This window comes from Propithecus coquereli, unplaced genomic scaffold (assembly GCF_000956105.1).
Source record: "Propithecus coquereli isolate 6110/MARCELLA unplaced genomic scaffold, Pcoq_1.0 Scaffold14, whole genome shotgun sequence".
NCBI classification, from domain to species: domain Eukaryota; kingdom Metazoa; phylum Chordata; class Mammalia; order Primates; family Indriidae; genus Propithecus; species Propithecus coquereli.
The window spans coordinates 6,011,919-6,036,235 of record NW_012138302.1 but is presented as its reverse complement, the minus strand read 5'-3'; the positions used below and the strand labels follow the sequence as shown (position 1 = coordinate 6,036,235).

General features: G+C 33.7%; 1 protein-coding gene across 3 annotated transcripts in view; it reads left to right on the top strand.

Moving 5' to 3' along the window:
* ATG4C (autophagy related 4C, cysteine peptidase) overlaps positions 1–24,317 on the top strand; it is a 104,235-nt gene that overhangs the window by 17,647 nt on the left and 62,271 nt on the right. For 2 of the 3 annotated variants that reach the window (XM_012639501.1, XM_012639502.1), the window contains exons 2-7: positions 859–1,002; positions 4,313–4,396; positions 10,082–10,315; positions 12,191–12,521; positions 14,360–14,430; positions 19,524–19,660. In XM_012639501.1, the coding sequence (XP_012494955.1) occupies positions 927–1,002; positions 4,313–4,396; positions 10,082–10,315; positions 12,191–12,521; positions 14,360–14,430; positions 19,524–19,660 (933 nt within the window). In that variant the 5' untranslated portion in view covers positions 859–926. The remainder of the gene's footprint in view (positions 1–858; positions 1,003–4,312; positions 4,397–10,081; positions 10,316–12,190; positions 12,522–14,359; positions 14,431–19,523; positions 19,661–24,317) is intronic. The other variant, XM_012639503.1, reaches the window with a different exon arrangement.

Sequence of the window (24,317 nt, the reverse complement as noted above, 5' to 3'; positions counted from 1 at the left end):
TCAGAACTGTAATGTATAATTAGTGGCTTTTAATACATATTATAAAATGGAATGTCTATTGTTAGAGAAATGAATGTATCAATATTTTTGAGTAGATATTTATAACCCTAAAAGGGTAATGTTCTGTGCAATATTCTTCTCTTGAAAGGGAAACCGTCTGTGAATTATTGCAAATTAAGTGCAAGCATTTCCAGTTATAACCTCTTTCAGATTATATCACAATCACACATCTCAATTTTCCCTCAAGTTGGTTATAAAACAAACAGTTATAAACTACATTTATTCTTATTTTAAAATGAGAAAACATTTTCTGTTGTAAATTCTTTTTTTAAAAAAATGCGGTATTGAGATAGGAAGGAAATGTAGGAGATATATTAATTTAAAAAACTTAACAATTAGACTTATGAAACTTATATGACAGTAGTGAGCTATTATCAGTGGAAGCCTCCATTCTGAAGATAGTCAACATTTTTTTTAAGTTTTCAAATCACCTTCTCTAATTATAAATAAAACAAATCTTGGATATTCTCATAAGCACCAAAGCCAAGCTGTGTTACTAAATTGAATTGTTGTATTCAATTTTGAGCAATTGGTGGAGATTATTGCTTTGTTTTGTATGGTAATTTTGTTGTTATATATTTGGTATTAAATGTTTTTTGTAATTAAAATATTTATAGAATATCTTCTGTAAGATTTCTGTCTGTAAAATGAGAATTTGGTTTTCTGTCTATAAAATGAGAAATTGGTTTATTCGTTTCCAGTTCAAATGGTATTTAATCACTTAAGTAACTTTAACAGGTCTGGCACCATATAACTATATATGTGCTGATTATTTATATTTCCTTAATTTTTTTTAAGTCAATACAAAAGATTAAACTCTACAGAAGAATGCAATCAAGTGATGGCATTTTCTTTAGAATTTGAATATGGAGGCTACAGGAACAGATGAAGTTGACAAGCTAAAAACTAAATTTATATCTGCTTGGAACAACATGAAATATAGTAAGTATCATGATTTTAAAATTATATAAATCTGAAGATATATATCATCTTCCTTATTAAGTCACCAATAATTATTTGAGAATAAATGACATACTTGAATGAAATATTTGCATAAGGGATATAGTTAAGAATACCTTCTGAAGAAAGAGTCAAATATCATAAACATTGCTTAGTAACTCATTGCTAGAGTATATTGATATTCTCATGGTTTGTATACTTTTTTTTTTTAACTTCCCAAAGCACGTAGAATTTATTCAAATGATGATAATACCTCAGTTTTTCAGACTCAATTTCAGGTAGTTTCATTTCTGAACCAGGAAATAAACAAAATAGATCTCTGAACACACAAAACAGTGTAAAGTTCATATACCAATACCTCTTATATTTCTCCTAGACCTTATTTTTAACCTAGTTACTGTTGATTTGAAAACAAATCCAATAAGGATAATATGGAGATTTTTGAAATGCACCTAAGATGGAGAAGTACTAGGGCACAACCAGTTTCAACAGGAAAAAGTTCATATCCATAAGATAGGAATGAAAACAGTAAAACCCGTTCCTTAATAATGCAAATTCAGGTAAAACATGATTGGCAATTGGCTCCTAGTCCACTGAAAGTCATGGCCAGATAGCTATGCAGACAACTATAACTTGGCAATAACCTGACATTGCATTTTAAAAGTTATGAACATTAATTTTTTTTTTTTTTTTTTTGAGACAGAGTCTCACTTTGTTGCCCTGGCTAGAGTGAGTGCCATGGCGTCAGCCTAGCTCACAGCAACCTCAAACTCCTGGGCTCAAGCAATCCTACTGCCTCAGCCTCCCAAGTAGCTGGGACTACAGGCATGCGCCACCATGCCGACTAATTTTTTCTATATATTTTTAGTTGTCCAGCTAATTTCTTTCTATTTTTAGTAGAGACGGGGTCTCGCTCTTGCTCAGGCTGGTCTCGAACTCCTGAGCTCAAAGGATCCTCCTGCCTCGGCCTCCCAGAGTGCTAAGAATACAGGCGTGCACCACCGTTTGATCCACTTCTGAGTTAATTTTTACATACGGTATTAGGTAGGGGTCCAGCTTCATTTTTTTGTGTGTGGTATCTAGTTGTCCCAGCATCATTTGTTGAAAAGACTATTATTTCTCCATTGATTGATCTTGACACTTTTGTCTGAAATCAGTTTACCATAGATGTCTGGGTTTATTTCTGGACTCTCAATTCTATTCCATTTATCTATATGTCTATCTTTCTGCCAGTACCACACTGTCATGATTACTGTAACTTTGTAGTAAAATTGGAAATTGGAAGTGTGAGTCTTCTAGCTTTGTTCTTCTTTTTCAAGATTGTGTGGGTTTTTCTGGATCTCTTGCATTTCCATATAAGTTTTATGATCCATCTTACCAATTTCTACAAGAAAGCCAGCTGGGGTTTTGGTAGGGATTTCACTGAATCTATAGATCGAATTGGGGATGTCTTGCCCTCTTAACAATATTAAGTCTCTCAATACATGGACATAGATGTTTTTCCATTTGTTTAGGTCTTTTTAAATTTCTTTCAATGATGTTTTATAGTTTTCAGTTTACAAGTCTTACATTCCTTTTGTTAAAGTTATTCCTATTTTATTCTTTTTAATGTGATTATAAATTGAATTGCTTTCTTAATTTCATTTTGGATTGTTTATTGCTAGTATGTAGAAATACAATTGATTTTTGTAATTTTCTTTTCTTGAGAGAGGACTGGTGATTGGTAAGAGAGAATAGGTAGAATATAAAGTATAGGGAGAAAGGGAGAAGTTTCTCCTTAAAGATGGTTGTTTCTTTTTATTTGAGCTTTTAAAAATTAAGTTTTTAGGATTTGCTTGGAAATAATGCTTTTTGGAGGGGAGGGATTTTTTATTGTTTTAGAAATAAGAATCAGTCCAGTATAATACTAATAATATTTCTAAAAGATAATGTATGTTAAGCTCCTTGCCTAATTCTTGGTATACAATAGATGCTCAGTTAATGCTAATTTCCCATTGTAGCTTAGAAAGGAGAATCAGAGCCAGGTGGGAAAATGAAAAAATGGCTTAGAAGAGCATATTTGAGCCAGATGAAGGAGGAGGGTTGAGATGGACTGATATTGGGGAGGACATTTTTGTCAGGGATAGCATGAGCCAAGTAGCAAAGCTCACTTTGAGTATAGCTGAAGGGTAGTGGGAAATATTGCTATAAAGGTAATTTGTATCATGTTGTGGAAAGTCTTTAATATGACTGAGAAGATCATAATAAATCTGATAAATAATGAGTAATTGAGGATATTTTTTGAGCAGAATAGTTACCTAATCAAAGCTGAGCCACAGGGAGATTAATTTGACAATGATCTGTGACATTTGTTAGGTAGGAAAAGACTGACGACAGAGGAACTATTTTGCAAAGTATTGTAATCTAAGTGAAGTTTAATGAAGTCTAATTATTGCGTTTATTTGACTTCCCATTCTCTTTCATTACCAAATTCAGAGACTTGTATCATTTTTATTATAAATACATATTTTTATGTATTTGTATATTACCTTAAGGGAGCACTTTCATTCACTTTTAAACTTTTTAACTACTCTATTAAATATAAAGGGCAGATAGTCTGCTTAAGACAAGACTCCTAATTTCAGATTATTTCTATTTATATACTCTTGTATTTTAGGAGATGCTTTTAAGCCTATTATTAACATTCAGGAATTTCATATACTTGTGAATATTCAGGAATGTAGTGGGCAAGAGCTTTTCACAGGGAATTCAGAACTATTAATGGCATCATGAAAAGCCAAAAAGGATTGAATGGTTTAGTAGGAACAAAATTGTAAGAATTAGAGTTTGCAACTAAATTTGGGGGTTGAGGGTGGAGAGGTGGAAATTTGGGATGGGGATGTCTGAAAACTATACCACTTTCAGACATCTTCATTTTGCTGAAATGATGAAATTATAACCAATTTCTCTAGGAACATTCAGAGATCTACTTTTATCATGAGCACTAGTCTACTGTATGATCTTTTTCCTAAATTACTTCATTGGAATGTTCAAATACTTTAAGCTTTTTAATTACCCAAGATGGAAGGAAATAAGAAATCGATAACATTTGTTGCCTTTGTGAAAAGTGGTTGGGAAAAGTGGTCAAAGTGGAGTAGAATTTGTACCTTTTAAATTTTGTGCGAAGAGAACCCAAGAATGCACATCCATAAGTGATAATTGATGATTTGAAATTAAATAAAAGAAAATTCTCCTAGACTTTTAGTCTGAAATCTTTTAATTACAAAACTCTTTTTCTTTTTTTTCTGGTTAGGTTGGGTGTTGAAAACAAAGACGTATTTTAGTAGAAATTCCCCTGTATTATTGCTTGGAAAATGTTACCATTTTAAATATGAAGGTAAGTGCTAACTTTGTAAAACATTTTGTAATCTTTGTAAATCTTTGTAAAAACTCATTGTGTAACTGTTTTTATTATTTTATTTCCAGACTAATCCACTTTTGCTGTATTTCTGTTAACTATTTGTAGTTTATATAGCATACAATGTATTACCATATGGTTTGGTTTCTTGTGAACTACTTGAGGATAAGGTTCTTGTCATCTTTTGTTATATCCCTCATAGTTTTAGACCAATAGTATTCGTACTAAGTAAACATTACTTGAATTAATAAATATTCTTTATTAAGTTCTCTGATAACTTCAAATTATATGATAATGAATAAAGATATCACTGTAGTTAACCTAAAAATGATGATTTTTTTCAATTCTTAAGGATGTTTCAGTATCCGAAATTGACTTTATTTGATATTTCTGAAGTTCTACATATAATCATTCTTTCAATAATTATCTTATATTTTCTTTTAATAATTTATGCTGTTTATTGAGTGCTAGGCACCATGCTAGGCTCTTTGGGAAATATCTTTAATTCTCACAACAAACCTACACGGTAGATTCAAGTATCCCCATCTTATGAATGTGAAGGCAAGAGCTTTAAAAAGTTAAATATTTTATCCAAAGTTGCATGAGTATTAAATGGCAGAACTGAAATTTAATCTAAGACTCTGTGTCTCATACTGGCATTCTTTTTAATATACATCTTTGCTTGGTTGTGTGTGTGTGAGAGAGAGAGAGAGAGAAAATGCGTGTGAGAGTATGTTAATATCAAGGCTTTCATTCATTTTTGGTTGACCTATTTTGGTATATCATTTATTAGCAATTTTCTTTTTTTTTTTTTTTTTTTGAGACAGAGTCTCATTCTGTCGCCCAGGCTCCATGGTGTGCAGTAGTATGATCACAGCTCACTGCAACCACCAACTCCTGGGCTCAAGCAATTCTCTTGCCTCAGCCTCCCAAGTAGCTAGGACTACAAGTGCCTTCACACCTGGCTAATTTTTTAAAAATTTTTTTGTAGGTCTCACAATGTTGCCCAGGCTGAGCAATTTTCTAAAACCTCTAAATGGCTTATGATACTAACAGCTAACATTTATCAAGCATTTAATACTGTGACAGGCAGTATTCTAAGTAATTTACATGTGTTAACTCACTGAATCCTTACAACAATCTTGAAGGATGAGTAGGAAGTCCTAATGAATGGATGCATTTTTGGTAAATAGAATAGCATAACGAAAGCAATAGTAGTGAGACATTAGAGGGCATATTTAGGAAGCAGAGAGATGTCCAGTTTAGCTAGGGTGGGAGATAATTCTGAAAAGAATCAAATTATGGAGGAGGATCTTGACTACTATGCTGGAGACTTAGGTCATTTTTTTTACAGACAGAGGATAGCCACAGCACTATGGTTAGGAGTATGGGCTTTGGGGTCAGACATGTCTGGGTTTAAATTTTGGTTCTTTTTGCTTTTTAATTGTTGATCTCCCTAAGTATTAATGATACCTATTTCATAGGTATTTAGCGATGTGTGTGGTACATATAAACATTCTAAATGACATTATTCATGATATAGGGAATTTGAAAAAATGTTATCATTTGAATTCCTTTTAGGGATAGCATTATATATTTTTTGGAAGAAATACTTTTAAAATTCAAGAGATTAAAAGTAAATGCTATAGCAGCTATCAATGAGTCAAGTAGAAGACTCTTCTGTTCTTGACTAGGAGTGGGGGAAGGGAGTAGGAAAGGGGAAAGGTGTGGAGCGAGGGAATAATAAAGGAGAGAGAGCCAAAAAGGTGAGAGGGGGCTGCCTGTACATCCATTGAGAGGTTTCCTTGTTAACATCCCCTGATCTTCTGTAAAGTCAGTTAAGTTCATGAAATGTTTGACATAAGAGGAGTTTTTTTTTTGGAAAAGGGTCGAATTTGGCATCTGGAATGAAAAAAGATAACATTATCATTGCAGGAGCTAGAAGCAGGTAGGACCATGAAAACTTAAGCCATGGAGAATTAGCAAAAATCTTGGGGCTAGCGTTGGACTTCTGCGTGACCTATAATTTTTAGTTTAAGCAAGTTTACTACATTTTCAGAGCAGTAGGGGATGGGGTCCCTAGCTGGGTTCTTAATCACAATTATTATTATTCTCCTAGATTTTTGAGCAACAAAATACCAAATTTCAGTTAATTATTTTCAATAATCATTTGTTGAGAATATGCTGGCTAGGACATTGATCATGCCCAGAATGAGCACATGACAATCATAACCAAACATATGCTTGTGAAATGATAAGAAATATATATATTGGTTTTTGCCCCCAGTTCCTGACACAGAGCTCCTAAAACCCTTGTAATCTCCTGAGTGATAGGGATCTAGTAGCATCTTTTGTTCTAGTGTTTAGTCTTTGATCTCAGTTCCTAACACAGAGTTCCTAAAATTCTTGTAATTTCCTGAGTGACAGAAATGTCTTATAAGAGCTCCTAAATCCATTGGAATTTCCTGGGTGATTAGAATGCATCTTTTGTTCTAATGAGGTGACTCTTGGTGGGTGCCTGGATGGATCTATTCACCAGAAAGAACAGTCATGATTAGAAGCTTGGAACTTTGAGCCCTACCCCCAATCCTCTGGGGAAGGGAGAGGAACTGGAGATTGAGTTAATAATTGATCATGCCCAGGTGATGATGCCTCCCTAAAAATCCCTGAAGTCCAGCTTTGGGAGAGCTTTTGGGTTGGTGAACATTTCCACCTGCTAGAAGGATAACACACCTCAACTCCATGGGGACAAAGGCTCCTGTACTTGTGACTCTTCTGGACCTTGCTTTATATAGCTCTTCATCTGTATCCTTTATCACTGTAGCCCCCACCCCTGGGCTTCTGCCCAGTACCTGTCTGTGGCCTGTTAGGAAAAAAGGGCTGCAAATCAAAGCCTGAGCTCCGCCTCCTCCCTACTTCCTCCCAACCTTTGGCTCCATACTTCCTCACCCCCATCTGTGGAAAAATTGTGTTCCATGAAACCGTCCCTGGTGCCAAAAAGGTTGGGGACTGCTGCTTTATCATATTCTTTATAATAAAGTGGAAAATATAAGTGTTTCTCTGAGTTGTGTGAGCCATTATAACAAATTATTGAACCTGAAGAGTAGGTAGTGGGAACCATTGATTTGTATCCAAGTTGGATGGAAGTGTGAGTAACCTGAAATCCTCTTCTTATGATTGGCATCTGAAGTAGAGGTTAGTCTTATGGGACTGAGCTCTTAACCTGTGGGGTCTGTGCTAACTTGAAGTAGTTAGTGTCATAGTTGAATTATGGTGTAAATTTCATTTTATTCTGCTTGGAATTCATGTCTGTCTTAAAAATCTGAAAAATTTCAGCCACTTGGCAAAGCCTTTTAAAAATGATAGATGTGAGTGGCAACAGGTTTTAAAAAATTATGTTTGAACATAAAAGGATAAGTATATTTAACTTACTCTTTAGCTTGTTAGTTTTGATTTTATAATTTGCATATGAATATTCATGACAATACAGTATGCATAGCTTATTTGATTTTAAGAACTAGCTTATGTGATTATATACATTTTCACATATTGACAAATCATGGCATTTTATTTGCAGATCACATTCAGAGAGCTCTAATATGTATATGCTGAGCCAGATGAAGTAAAAAGAAAATATGTTTTTATACTATCTCTTCATCAAAGAGTTGATTATGTATAGGATATAAGATATTATTATTAACAACAGTATTACTGATAATACCTTATATTAGTTACCTCTACAGTGTATAAAACATTTTAGGCCGGGCGCGGTGGCTCATGCCTGTAATCCTAGCTCTCTGGGAGGCCGAGGGGGGGCGGATCGTTTGAGCTCAGGAGTTTGAGACCAGCCTGAGCAAGAGCGAGACCCCGTCTCTACTAAAAGTAGAAAGAAATTGGCCAAACAACTAAAAATAGAAAAAATTAGCCAGGCATGGTGGCACATGCCTGTAGTCCCAGCTACCTGGGAGGCTGAGGCAGGAGGATGGCTTGAGCCCAGGAGTTTGAGGTTGCTGTGAGCTAGGCTGACGCCATGGCACTCTAGCCCGGGCAAGAGAGTGAGACTCTGTCTCAAAAAAAAAAAAAAAACATTTTAGCATTCATTCTCATTGATTTGATTTTCTTTCTTTTTTTTCTTAAAATTTATTGAAAATAGAGTTATTGGAAATAGAGTATGTTGTAATTTCTATTTACAGAAGTGAATAGAAGGGCAAATAATTAGCAAAATATAAAGGAATTTAACAACGTCATTAAAAAGTCATGTTTATGGAAACCTAACCCATATTCATATTTTAAATGCACAATGTGAAATACTAATAATTGACTATATACTAGGAAGAAAGATTATCGGGGTCCAAGTATTTGAAAAGCTTAAACAAAGCCAGTCCTTTAGTCTTTTTGTTTTATAAGTAAATGAACAATATTGATATATAAGCTGTTGTTAATTGGGTTTTCTGATATTTTCAGCTAATATTTGTATGAATTAGCATTGACTAGGCCAAACATAACTACATAAACAAAAATATTTAAGAAAGATTGTACTGCTTTTTGCTTATGATCTGTACTTGTAATTCTCCCATTATCTCTTTTTTTAACTGTACATAATATTCTGAACTTTATTCAGTTTTTATATGTCGTTAGTGCATCCATCTATTTTGTTTGTTTGTTTGTTTGTTTGAGTGTTATGGGGGTACAAATGCTTTGGTTACATAAATTGCCTTTGCACCACCCGACAAATGTGCTCATCCCCCACACAGCGCGCACCGCATCCCTTAGGTGTGGATTTACCCGTCTCCTTCTCCCCTCCCACCTGCCCAATACCCTATGAATGTTACTTCCCATATGTGCACATTAGTGTTGATCGATTAGTATGAATTTAATGGTGAGTACATGTGGTGTTTGTTTTTCCATTCTTGTGATACTTCACTTGGAAGAATGGTCTCCAGTTCCACCCAGGATAATACAATAGGTAGTTCATCATTTTTTTTATGGCTGAGTAGTATTGCATGGTATACATATACCACATTTTATTAATCCACTCAAGTATTGATGGACGCTTGGGTTGTTTCCACATCTTTGCAGTTGTGAATTGTGCTGCTTTAAACATTCGAATACAGATGTCTTTTTTTATAGAATGTCTTTTTTTTTCTTTGGGTAGATACCCAGTAGTGGGATTGCTGGATCAAATGGTAGATCTACTTTTAGTTTTTTGAGGTATCTCAATACTACTTTCCATAGAGTTTGTACTAGTTTGCAGTCCCACCAGCAGTGTATGAGTGTTCTTATCTCTCCACATTCACAGTAACATTTGTTGTTTTGGGACTTTTTGATAAAAGTCGTTCTCAGTGGAGTTAAGTGATGATATCTCATTGTGGTTGCGATTTGCATTTCCCTGATGATTAGAGATGTTGAGCATTTCAAAGGACATGAACAGAAACTTTTCAAAAGAAGATAGACTAGTGGCCAAGAAACATGAAAAAAAATCTCATTTGATTTTCATAACAACTTGATTAGACAGTATAAAATTTATCTTCCTTTTAAATTAGAAAAGAAGGATTAGAAAGATTGTGACATACTCCATATCTTAAGACAATAATGGTAATGTATTATCATTATGGACATTTCTTTAGTTATCTTTAGATGATAGTTTATATGTTTATTTTGTAGATGAAAATAAAATGTTACCTCCAAGATCAGGATGTACAATAGAAGATCATGTAATTGCGGGAAATGTAGAAGAATTTCGTAAAGATTTCATTTCTAGAATATGGCTGACCTACAGAGAAGAATTTCCTCAAATAGAAGGCTCAGCTTTAACAACAGACTGTGGTTGGGGCTGTACATTGAGAACTGGCCAGATGCTGTTGGCCCAAGGACTCGTACTACACTTTCTTGGTAGAGGTAAATAAAATGTTTTGTTTTTGTTGTTTTTCAATTTGAACTCCAGCTTGTAAAACTGCATAAAATTTCCCAAGGTTAGTTTCTTGACTCTGATGTATTCTAAAGTTGTAAATAATTTAGCTTATTACATTTTTATTGACCTGGGCCAGATATGATTTATATTATATGTAAACTTTCACAATTCATCTTTCAAAAACACAGGTTAAATATACCTGTTATTCTTAGTTACCACCATGAATTAAGCTAGTTCAATTTTTAGTACCCTTTGGATTTTGTTTTTGTTATTGCTTTTCTTTTGGTTGAACTCTGGATTATCTTCATTTCAGTAAGTCCTGGGCAGGTCAATAGCAGTGACTTTTGGAAATAGTATTTTTTAAATCTTAAGCTGTTTTTTAAAATTTTCTCCCTACATGTCAATAATGGTTTAAAATTATTTTTATCTTTATAAATATGATTATAATCAATTATATTGAATAGATTAGGCATATTCTCAATAAGGTCATTGTGTTTGTCTTTTAGACCCTCAAAAATGTCATTGATACCTAACATACATATATCTTTTTTTTCTAATGTGCCACCTTTCCAATAGTCCATTTTTTTATAATATGTACATTTGTAGGAGGACTTTACCATTATAGGGTATCATATCTGATTATTACTAAGTATTATCAAATTTTTTGAAGTATTAGAAAATATCCCTGTAATGCATGGCAAATATTTAGTAACCCTTCTATAGAGGTTATTGATGAGATTATTTAGGGAGAATGTTTATTGAAGAATGGTGTGAAAAATGCAAGGAAAAATAATTTTTAAACTGGTTTTCTGGGATGATTTATTTGTAGTCCTGTGCAATCATGGGCCAGGATTGTAATATTTTTCAGTCCTGACTAGGTGTCTGAATCTATGACGTATTTTGTCAATTTAGAATTACATGCATGTTTGGCAAATGTTTTGTTATTAAAAACAGTGAAGTAATGGATGTATTAATATTTGATTTTTTGAGATCTTTGATCTTTTATGACTTCATTTATTAACTCTTCATTTGTTAGAGAATTGATATTACTCTATAATGATTAAGTTATTCTTAAGGAATATACAGAAAAAATATTTTGAAAAAAATTTAAAATCTTCATGGTCAGACTTTTATTTTAACATATAATCAAAACAAAATCCACTTTCTGAAGGTACCCTCTCATGAGTACTATAACTGTTAGTAAATATATTTATTTTGTCTTTAGGTAGTCAGACTGGATGTCTGATAATGGAATACAAAAATCTTTATTCCATCTAAGTGCTATCTAAGAAAAGAAAAAAAAAGGAGTACCTTACAGAATTGTTCATTTGTACCCTAGTTTACTATTTTTTCTTTTCTTTTGTCTTTTATTTTTGTAATTTTTTCCCCCTGATTATGTGTGATATATTTCCATTTTAGACTATAGAAAAGTCCAGGTATACTATTACCACACAGATATAAACATCATTGATATGTTGACATATTTTCTGTGCTCATACCTTTGTTTTTTTAAGCAGCTTTATTAAATTATCTATATACTATATCTAAATGCTATAAGTTCACTCATTTAAAGTGGTTCTTAGTATATTTACAGACTTCTCCGACCATTATCATAATCTCATTTTAGAATTTTTTCATCGTCGCCCAAAGAAACCGTATACCCATTAGCAGCCATTCTTGATACCTCTCTATGAGCAACCGTTAATCTACTTTCTGTTTGTACATATTTGCCTTTTCCTGAGTTTACTACTATCTTAGTTTAGTAACTCATATGGTTTTAAATGCTACATACTTATTTTAGTAGAATTATTAAAGTCTAACTATTTAAAAGATCTGAACACCTTGCTTTGGAACTACTATAGCTTGGACCTGGCCTGATGCTTTGAATATTGAAAATTCAGACTCTGAATCATGGACTTCCCACACTGTAAAAAAATTTACTGCATCATTTGAAGCATCGCTTTCAGGGGAAAGAGAACTCAAAACCCCAACAATTTCTCTGAAGGAAACAATCGGAAAATATTCTGATGATTGTGAAATGCGAAATGAAATTTATCACAGGAAAATCATCTCTTGGTTTGGCGATTCCCCCTTGGCTTACTTTGGCTTACATCAACTGATAGAATATGGAAAGAAATCTGGGAAAAAAGCTGGAGATTGGTATGGACCAGCTGTGGTTGCTCACATTTTAAGGTAAAATTGTTTTAAAATCTTTCATCTTTTGACAGAGGTCCTCAGGGCCAGAGATACTGATTTTTGCAATACATGTATATAATTGGAACTTTTAAAGTCTAACTGTATGAGAATGTTCATAAAGGAGCTTTTATTCACTAATAGGTAAAAAAGAAGACATATTGTGACTCTAGTTACATTTAATTTATCTACAAAGTTTTCTTCTCTTGCTCATAGGTACGGATATCCCAGATCTCTTTCTAGCCAGGTTTTCATTAGAAGACCTTATTGAAACGTTCTCAAAACTAACATCTCTTTCAGCCTTGGAACATGCATAACATTATAGTTTTTTTTTTTTTTAGTAGTATAACCTGGGGGCTGTAAAGTGCTGAAAGTATAATGAAATGTCAAGAGCTAAAATTGGTGTTTTTAGCATTTCTTTGCACACATCAAATTCTTGTGAATTGTGAATGTACGGGACTGTTAATATAATTGCAGTAAAAGTAAAGTGTGACATTCAGGGTAGTTAGAAAAAAGTCGAAAGTCAAATTTCACTATACCTCAGCTTTTTATGTGCCATTTATTTGGACATTACTTAAGTTTTAAAAAAAATTATCTCATCTGTCCTATTATTATTATAAACTAAATCATTAAAATATCTAAGTATCATATGGTAAATGTACTCCACTTAAAAATCACATATAAATTTGAAATTATCACAAAGCCTTTTTATACAATAATAACATGGTTTTATATTGTATAGGCCAGATGTGTACAACTGAAAAAGTATTTACCTAATGTTATTAATTGGATTGTTAATGATAATATCAATTCCAGTTTGGTATGACATTTATAAAAGTATAATCATAAAAGCATAGTTTCTAGCCTTCAAGATGTTCTCTACCTCAGGGTAAAGGCAAACTTTTTCTGTAGAGTGACAAATACTAAATATTTCAGGCTTTGAAGGCCTTATAAGGTTTCTGTTTCCCATTTTTCTTCTTTTCTTTTTCCTTCAGTTTCTTAAAACTGTCAGAAAAGTTTTTAGCTTACAGATGGTACAAAAACAGGCCACAGGTTGTATCTGGCCTATGGGCCATAGTTTGCCAATCCCTTTTCTATAATAAACACATAGGAACATGAATAATAAGGCATTTTAAGTTAAACAATATATAATGATATGTTAAATAAAATTATTTGTATTTCCACAATTTGCATAATTTCCTTTTACAGATATTGTTATTGTGATTTTTTTTTTTACATTGTGTGCACCATATTATATGCAGAAATAGTTTTCAATTTGCAGTTTTACTTATAGAATTTCAAGACTTGAAATTAGGAAATTTATTTGTTCAGGTCATACAGGTTTTTAGGTGAAGGAAAAAAAGCCATGCTGTTGTTTAAAGAATGAAAACCTTCATAAGTGTACCTGAGGACAAACATAGTTAATTCACTCCTAGTTAGTAATGTAAGTTAATATGAAGCAGACTTTGAAGCCCATTGTCATGCCACTGACTAGAAAATGTTTGATATAGCCAGGTGAGTGATTGAGAGAAATCCTTCTTTTTGAGGGTGAGGGGATTACAGCTTTATATCCAGGACTTTTTAAAATATATTTTGTAACTTATGTTTTAATGTTTTTTGAGTAATTTAATGTAATATTCAACTTTGAAAAATTTAACCTGATTTCTGATACCATTTGGATTATAGTTTTTGACAACAGAATAGGTTAAATAGGAAAGTCAGGAAAATGATGGCTTTTTTCCCCTCTTAAAATAAATCTTTAGTTACCCATAGGAAATGCTATTAGGATTTGAAAGATGGATTAGGATTTTGAAAGATGATGCTTGTTATCTTCTTAGAAAAGCAGTTGAAGAAGCAAGACATCCTGATTTACAAGGAATAACTATTTATGTTGCACAAGATTGTACAGGTAAGAATGTGTATAATTCTAATTTTTATGTTTTATCTGGTCATACTTTTCGTATGTGTTTAGCTTATCTTCCCAGTTATACTGTAAATGACTGTAAAGATAGGGACCAAGTCTTACACATTTTTGTTCCTACATAGCATCCTACATGTAATAGGCACTTATTAAATATTTTTGATTGAATATATGCTAGGAATTATTAGTTGCAATATTAAAATAAATTCTCAAAGAAAATTCTAGCATTTCAAATGACTACTTTAAAAGAGATAGGAAAATTTATGTGTGCCAGGTACCATTTCATTGGTGGATGTGTTTTAAGGAAAGAAAGTTCTTGTTTATCTTGTAAGGAACTGAATATGTTTCTCACTAATGCTTCAGTAAATCATCTAATAATGATGCAGCTATTGTCCAGATTATAAACATGAAATTCATTTATGTTTCATGTATATGTTAAACACATAGCCTGAAGGTAATTTTATAGTATGTTTTAAATAATTCTTTACATGAAACAAAGTTTTGACTCTGTTTTGACTGGGACCTGTCACATGAGGTAAGGTATGGAATTTTCCACTTGTGACATTATGTTGGTGCTCAAAAAGTTTCAGATTTTGGAGCATTTTGGGTTTCGAATTTTGGATTTTGGGATTAGGGATGCTCAATCTGTAGTAATTTTGAAATTTTGTTGGGGATAAATAGAAACCATAATTTCTTAATAAAATAAAAGTACCTTCAAATAAGCTATCTCATGTTAAGTTTATTTTTTATAGAAATGCTATTTTATAAGTGGATAAGATATGTTACTGTTTTAGAAAAGTTACATATACTTCAATCATGTTTAATATAAGGGTATCTGCAAAATGTTTACGCTTACTCTGATAACCAGCTAGTGTTTGTAGTGTAGAAGGAATGGTTACCATACATATGCGTTTTTGTTTGGCCTTTTGTTCAGGTTAATTTCCTCTTAAAGAAAGGCTGATAGCCATAATTATAGCCATATGAAAATGAAAGTTGTAAATTTTCAGATGCGTATATAAGTTTTGCAGTTTCTATGTTTGTTTTTCAGGTAGGAAGTCTTGCAAGTAAAATTTACTAATTAATTAATTTCTAATTAAGCCTAAGGATGTACTTAAACAAGTAATCATTAAATAAATTTATGAATTTGCCTTTTGTGTTTTTATTGATCTTTAATTGTTACATAGAGTTCCTTAATTAAACAACAGACAACACAAAGTTCCTTGTATATAAGTGGTTTGTGTAATTTGAAGTAGTTCTTAAAATTTTTGTTATTCATGTTTTTATCATATCTTCTAAAGGGAGAATTTATATTAGTGTAGTTTTGATGGACTGTGGTATTAGGAATTAAATGAAACCAGATTCTATGATTTTTTCCTTTCCGCCTTCATTGGTGTTTTTAAAAGTTTAATTTTCCATTTATTTTCTCCTTTTCTTATTCTGTATTTTCTTCTTTTGTAATTGCATCTATTTCCATGGCTTTAAATACTTAGGACTGTATATTATACACTAGGACTTTTAAAACTACATTTCTAGTCCTGCTTGAGCCATGAGGTAACTGCTCTATTCTACCACCCTTCAGATATCTCCACTTAAATGATCTACAAACACTTCAAATTCAGCATGTTTAAAACTGAACTTATCATTTCACTCTGGCCTCACATCCTTTTTTCTTTCTTCATCGTCGTCGTCATCTTTTTTTTTTTTTTTGGGAGATGAGGTCTCGCTATGTTGCTAAGGCTGATCTCAAACTCCTGGCTTCAAATGATCCTCCTACCTTGGTCTCCCAAAGTGCTAGGATTACAGGCGCAAGCTATCATGCTGGGCTCTTTCTGTTTTTTCTTGACTAATAGTGGCATGCCTACATGCATACGCAAGGTAGAACCCACTCATTCTTGACTGCTTTTTCATTCCTTATATCTAGCCAATCAACAAAAGCTTACCATTTATACTTTAAAAAATGTTCCTGAAACCTGTTCTCTGTTCTCCACTCTCATTAATTTAGATTAGACCTTTATGTCTAACTTGGACTTTAACTTGATTTCCCTGTGTGTCTTTCTTCCCTTTTTGATCCATCTGATCAAAAGAAATTGATCATGTTCCTTTATTTAAAAACCAATAACTGTCTATTAACTCTAGTCTCAAGTTATCTTGCCATATGAAACACATGAAGTCCTTCACAATTTGTCTCAACCTACATTTCCAGCATCTCCTCTCAACACTATCTTCTATATCCAATACCCTAAAGTACTGTCAACCTTTAGGCCATTCCTTGGACATGTTGTTGTTACGCATGCCTTTGAGCATAGAATTGCCTCTGCTTGGAATGCCCCTTATTACTATAATGCCTCTTGTTAACTCTTATTCATTTTTCAGGAACACACTCAAAGGATATGCCTTTGGTGAGGTCTTTCCTAACTCTCAATAGACAGAATTAGTTTATTTTTCTTCTGTGCTCTGTAACATTTTGGAAATTCTTCTATTAAATATTGTACTTGTAATTCACTTGTGTTATCAGCTTGTAATTACCTGTTTCTCCATGTAGATTAAGAATTGTTAAGGTGGCAGAGTAGAGGAAAGGTATCCGAATCATTCGGTCAAGAATCACTGTTGCAGTGAGCCTCTGTTACAGAGTTGGAGTACGTTATAGCCCTTGCATATATTGGGAGTGGAGGAAAAATACCAGAGTGATTGAACTAGATACTCTTTACAGTCAGGATCTTATTTCTTTTCTTTCATACCTCCCTAGCATAGAGCACTTTAATAGATAGCCAGTCCTCAATAAATGTGAATTGAATGAAGATGAAGAGTAATAATACCATCCATATCCTGATAAGGGAGAACTATTATGTAATTTTTGTAGTTTTGGTTTAGACCTGCAGTCCCCAATCTTTTTGGCACCAGGGACCAGTTTCATGGAAGACAGTTTTTCCACGGAAAGGAAAAATTGTGCAGGATGGTTTTGGAATGATTCAAGTGCATTATATATATTATGTACTTTATTTCTATTATTATTACATTGTAATATATAATGAAATAATTATACAACTCACCATAATGCAGAATCTAATGCTGCCATTGATCTGACAGAAGGTGGAGCTCAGGTGGTGATGGGAGCAATGAGGAGCGGTTGTAAATACAGATGAAGCTTCACTGGCTCACCCACTGCTCACCTCCTGCTGTATGTGGCCCAGTTCTTAACAGGCCACGGACTGCAGATTTAGACTGACTATGGGAGATAAGGAAGAACAGAATAAGGGTGAACAGAATTTGATAGCTCAGTCTAAATTCGAAGGAAATTAAAGGAAAGGAATTTAAAGGAAAGGACTGAGACAAAAGTGGCAAAATTTCCTATTCAGCTCTTCTGGGAAGGTCAGAAGAGTTTGTTTAAACTGACAGGAATTGTGGGTGTAAAGTATGTTTTGAATAAAACTATTTTGAACAAAACAAAATAAAATTTTGTTTGTATTTGCTTCCACCAAATCCTCCTATTTTGTATTAAACTACTGCACTTAGGCTGTCATACCTACCACTCTACCAAAAGTATTCTTATCAATTATTTAATCTTCCTAAACCCAGTGGTCACTTCTTAGTCCTCACATCACATAATATGTCAGCAGCAGTTGACACATTTGACCTCTTCCTCCTTCTCTTTGTAACATTTTGTTTACTTGATTTTCAGAGCACTCTCTGCACATTTTCCTTTTACTTCTTTGTCCATTCCTTCATAGTCTCTTTTGCTGTTTTTTCCTCATCTCCTCGATCTCTAAAAGTGTTGGTGTTTTGGTGCTCAGTCTTTAGACTTCATCTCTTTTTCTGTCTATGCTAATTTGAATTCACCCAGTCTCTTGGCTTTACAGTACCATTTGTGTGCAACTCCCAAACTTATAGGTCCATCCTGGTCCTCTTTCCAAACTCCAGTCTGACATGTCCCTGTCTGTTCAACCTCTCTACTTAACCTGTCTAACACACATGTCAAACTTATCATGTCTAAAACCGATTTTCAATTCTCCCTCCTATATATTAATATTCCCCTCTTCCAATCTTCCCTGTCTTTGTAAATGGCAACTGTCTTACCATTTGCTTACACCAAAACCCTTCACATCACTGATGACTCAATTTTTTCTCTCACGGGCCTGCACTTAATAGTGAGTCCTTACCTTATCTTCAAGTATATGAACTGATCACTTTTTATCACCTCAACATGACCATCCCATGACCATTCCCTGTCTTCACAATTATTGCCTTTGTTCAAGCCACCATCATCTCTTGCTGAGTAACTGCAGTGGCTTTCTAATTGTTCTTCAGCCCTTGCCCTTTGCAATCTATTATCAACACAAGAACCAGACTGTTAAAGTAAGTCAGATTGGGACATTCCTAAAAAATCTCTTCAGTGGCTTCCCCTCTCACTCAAAAACTAGCTTTCAAGAGTTCACACAATCTGTCCTCATTCTCCTTTAATCTGAAACTTTATCTCCTAATCTCATGTCCTACTACTGTACCCCTTGCTTACTTCCCTACAAAGGCACTGGCCTCTTGTTCTGGAACATGCTATTTATGCTTCTGCCTGAGGACATTTGTACTTTATGATCTTTCTACCTGGAATGCTTTTCCCCCAGGTATCTGCATTACATGGTTTTTTACTTTCTTTTAGTCCTGACTCAAATGTTGCTTTTTCATAGTAAGACCTTCTCTGACCACCTTATTTTAAATTGCCTTCCCCTTCAGCATTTTCTATCTACCATTCTTCCTTTGTTTTTCTTCAAAAATGCCCGTCACCATCTCACATATCTTATATTTTACTTATTTATTTTCTGTTTCTCCCTATTAGAGTATGTGCTCAAGGAGGACAGGAATAATTTTGTTTTGCCTACTGCTGCTGAAGCCCCAGTGCCATGTATTAGCTACTCAATAAATATCTATCGAATACATAAATGAGAGAGGTATTTTTAACTTGTTGAGACCTTAATAATGTTGTTAGAGATCAGATGACTGGTGGGGGGCGGGGAGGCGGGATTAGGGTAAAAATATTTCTGAAAATCACTTTTTAAAAATTTAATACATATTCATTATGTTTTTCTCAGTTTACAATTCTGATGTAATTGATAAACAGAGCGCTTCTATGACCTCTGATAATGCAGATGACAAAGCTGTTATTATTCTAGTTCCTGTTAGACTTGGTGGAGAAAGAACCAACACTGACTACTTAGAGTTTGTAAAGGTATGAAATAAACGCCTGCTTTTTTAAAGGCAATACTGGCTAATATGAAAAATACAGAAGGTTTGCAGTCTTTTTTTATATTAAATGAGCAGTGATGATTTTATAGTTGTACATTGTAAAGTTTGACATTAGAGATTTTAAATTTCAGTATTACAAGATCAGATGTGAGTTGAAGAGCAGTGTTTCTGTGATGGAATGAAAAGCCTTTTTAGATCCTTGTGGCTAATCAAGGAGACACAGATGCAGCAATAATCATAATCTGTAATAATATGGTTATAGTTCCATTATTTTTGTTTGTAATTAAAAATATATCTTTATTCATAAAACTAACATTAAACAATATCAAATTAATTATTGAAATAAACTTTCTATTACTGCTGTATTACCTCATAATTTGTTTCCTCTGCCACCATGATGTCAGTTAGATTATTTATCTAGACAGAAATAATGAAGATGGTATTATGGGGTGAATTCTAATTTTGTTTTCTTTGTATTAACCTGTTAAAAATCTGTCTATTTGAGACAGGTTTTATTCTTGCACCAATAGGACCTGTCTAGTTATGTTATCTTGTTTTGGGCACCAAGACATTTAGTTGTGATAAAATATCTTTGAAATACTTAGTTTCTGATTAAGATGATAGTTTTTGTATTATTTTCATAGTTTTATATAAAATTCTTTGTTTTGTAATAGTCTCTTTTCAAGTCCAGAAATGGAATTCTTCTTTGTGTTATGGGATATAGTAATGTTAAAATAAAGTCTAGATCGGGGTGGGGAACCTTTTCATGTTGGAAGGCCACATTAATTTAGCTATAATCAAATAAGGCCACATTCAAGAAACTTCAATTAGATATATTGAGAAAGGTACATTATTTTGTAAAAATCTATTAATGCTATGTACTTAATAATTTCAAAAAATGAAACTATTTGTTAATTTTAAAGTTAACTAACCTTTTAATGACTTTGTTGTGTCTGCTTTTTGTTGGAAAGCATTTGAATATTTGGTTGCAGCATGGAGGTCGCAGTTTCAGTTGATCCCAGTCTAGACAGGTATCAGTCATTTGTAACCTTAAGGGCATCTTGATTTGGGTTAGGTAGGAGAATATAGATTTGCAGCAATAAGTGGTTGAAAAGAAAGCATTTTTCGGGCATGTTGCCGAAGGCATGGGTATTCTACTGTGTTTTTCCATGTTTCAGTTGGATCTTTCTTAGTATCAAACAATGAATTTAAAATGTCATCTACTGAGAGCTCAATCAATTCCATGTGTAGTTTTTTAGGTGCCTTGATGATATCAACTAGGTAAGGCTGAAATGCTAATTTGAGTGTGATGTCATGATTCTCCAAGTCAGTGAACCTTTCATTGTATTCTCCAATTAATAAGTCTATTATAGCTGCGTATTCTTTAAATGATTCGCATATATCATCCTGCTCATCAGTGACCTTTGCTAACTGGGGAAAATGTTCATCTGAAATTTCCTTTTCAAGTGTTTTGAAAAAAGATAGCTTTTTTTCAAAATGCTTGGATTTTTTTTGCCACATATTACGTATAGACTTAGTTTTACCTTGCAAAGAAATACTCAAGTTGTTTTGATTTGACATGAATCACACAGAAATGCTTCATTCCTATAGAAATCTTCTTTCAATAATTCACATTGCTGATTCTGTTCTTCATAAAATTTAACTGCCTAGCGTTGCAGAGATAAAAATTTTGGCTAACGCCTGTCCCTAGAACAGCCAACACACTTTAGAATGATATGGCAAATCCACACTGAATACCTCATTGTTCAACTTTAGCATGTTATGAAACTGATGATGCCCTGTTGTATTTGCACAAATATAGTTAACAATACTTATAACTTGTTGCAAAGTGTCACTTAAAATAGTAGCTTTAGCAGAGAGATTTTGCTGATGCAAGATATAATGAAAAGAAATGAGAGCATCTGGATCTGTTAATACTTTTTTTTATCTGTGCAATAAGCAGATATTTTCCTGTCATGGAAGGGTCACTGTACATACACTCACTAAATTTATCAAATTCAATCCAACTTGATGACATTTATCTTGAAAGTTGTTGAAGATATCTATTCCCTGTGTTCTGTTTACAAGAGTGAACAAAGCGAGTAACTCTTCATAGCAAAGAAGATGTCCTGTTATGATCTGAATGAAGTATAAAACCTGCGCTGAGTGAGTAGTATCAGTTAGTTCATCCAAAGCAATTGAGTAACATATATTTTCCTTTTGAAGTATTGCATGAAGTTGTTCTGTTAAGTCAAAGACTAATTCATGCTGCTGATCAGTTATGGTCCCCCTTGAAAGAGGCATTGTTTATACTTTGAAACATTATCAGGGTCTAAGCATTCTACAACTTTGACAATGCATTCTTCCACAATTTCTACATCACTGAATGGCTTCCCCTTTTCCCCCCAAGTATATAAGCTACTTTATAAGTTGCTTCAGTGGCATTATTTCCGGTCTTATTGCTGCTTGAAAGAATTGTCTTTGCTTTTGCTTTTTATCTTTTAATTTCTGCAATAAACCTTTTGTGTCTCTCCCTCTAATTTAAAATATCTGTGGTCCTTACAAGTGTTATAATGCTGATGAACATTGAATTTCTTTAATGTTGATATTGCAGTGTCACAAAGCAAGCAGATCATCTTATGTTTAGCAGAAACAACATAATATTGCAATTCCCAGTCCTCATTAAAAAATCTATTTTCTTCCTTCAGCATTCTTTTGGTCTTCTTTGACATGATGGGCTGCTAAGCAGACAGAATTAAAAAATACTGTCGCCGAGTATGATGGCTCATGCCTGTAATCCTAGCACTCTGGGAGGCCTAGGCAGGAGGATTGCTTGGGCTCAGGAGTTTGAGACCAGCCTGAGCAAGAGTGACACCCTATCTCTACTGAAAATACAAAATTAGCCAGGTGTTGTGGTGTGCGCCTGTGGTCCCAGCTACTCAGGAGGCTGAGACAGGAGGAGCACTTGAGCCCAGGAGTTTTAGGTTGCTGTGAGCTAGGCTGATTCCACGGCACTGTACTCAGGGCAATGGAGTGAGACTGTTTGTCTCAAAAAAAAAAAAAAAAAGCTGAAAACAGGTGCCAGTCAGGCGGGGGAAGTTAGAATTAAATCATGAGTGTAGCAGCATCAATTTAGCCCTTATGGCTTACTAATGTTCTAATTGTGCCGGTCAATCTGGGAGGATTATTTCATTGAAATTTATTGTATTCTTTGGTGTTTTAAATACGTACATTTTAAATAAAATGAAATAAAATGAAAATATAAAATACAAACAAAAATGTATTAATAAAAATAAAAGGATTTGTTCTGTAAAATTTGGATTCAGTCAAAAGGTTGCACTTAAGGACCTAGAAGGCTACATGTGGCCTTAAGGTCGCAGGTTCTTCACCCCTGGTCTAGATCTATTTTTTATGATTAATAACAGTTTGTTCCTTATATGAGGCATTAATTCCATATCATAGTGCCTGTGTATATAGGTGGAACATATATCCTCAGGCTAGATTGAGCTAATTCTAAAAATCTAGGGCAGTTGTTTTTAACACATGATACATGGAAGTTTTCTAGCTGGTATACTGGCTTTTCTTAATTAATTTTGGAGGCACACTTGTTTCTAATAGTAACAATACTGTGGTATATCAGTAACATATGAATCCCTAAAATAAAGGTGGGGTTTTGATATGGGTTCTTAAGTAGAGTTATTGGTGGAATGTGAGAAGTTGTGAACCACTTTATCTAGAGAATCTGTTCAAGGTCTGTGGACTTCTGGTGTGCTGTCATCTCTAGTTGGTTCTAACCAAGTCTAAACTGGATTCTATCTGCCTTCTCCACTACCATGAGAAGATTAGAAACTGATGCCATCTTGGAACTGACCACTTTAGCCAGATGTTCATTCCTGATGAAATAGGCTGCAGGTGGCTTTCAAGGCAGTTTCATCTGGCTGAGAACTTTGCTATTTGGTGGTATCAATAGTATTCATCAGGTGGTAACACAGCCGAATGGTCTTACGTGATTCATTGGAGCCTGAATTGTAGTGAAACAAACCGTGGTGATCCTCAGTACCTAGCATGTAGGAGTTAATAAATACTTGTTAACCCTGATTTGTTAACCCACTTTTCAATATAAGTTTATCTCATTTTGCCCTCAAAATAGTTAGGAACTGGATTGTCTTTATAAAACAGAAAAAATATAGAGAAGTTAAGTGATGTGTTCAAGTTTAGATAGCAAACTGGTTGCAGAGACTAGAACTTTCTTCACTCTTAGTTTATTATTTTTCATATTTTCCCCTAAAATATGAACTTTTTAAACTGTAACATTTCCTTGAGCTTCTAACAACTTGATTTACACTGTAGTCCACTGATATGAAAGAGCAGTGACTATTGAGACATTTTAATATTTCAATTACCAGGTAAAAATAGCTGAAATACTTGAATGAAGGAGGTTGTAGGGTAGTTGTTACGCTTGGCCAGAGGGAGTGGTTGAGTCAAAACCCAAACTGAGAGCATGTAAAGAGGTATTCACTTAAAAGTGAAAAAGTAGTGTGTTCAGTAGCCCTAAAAGAAAAATAATTTTCTTCTTTTTTTTTTTTTTGTGATCAGCAGTTGTATTTTTTCCTGCCAAACCAATGTACATTGATGAGACC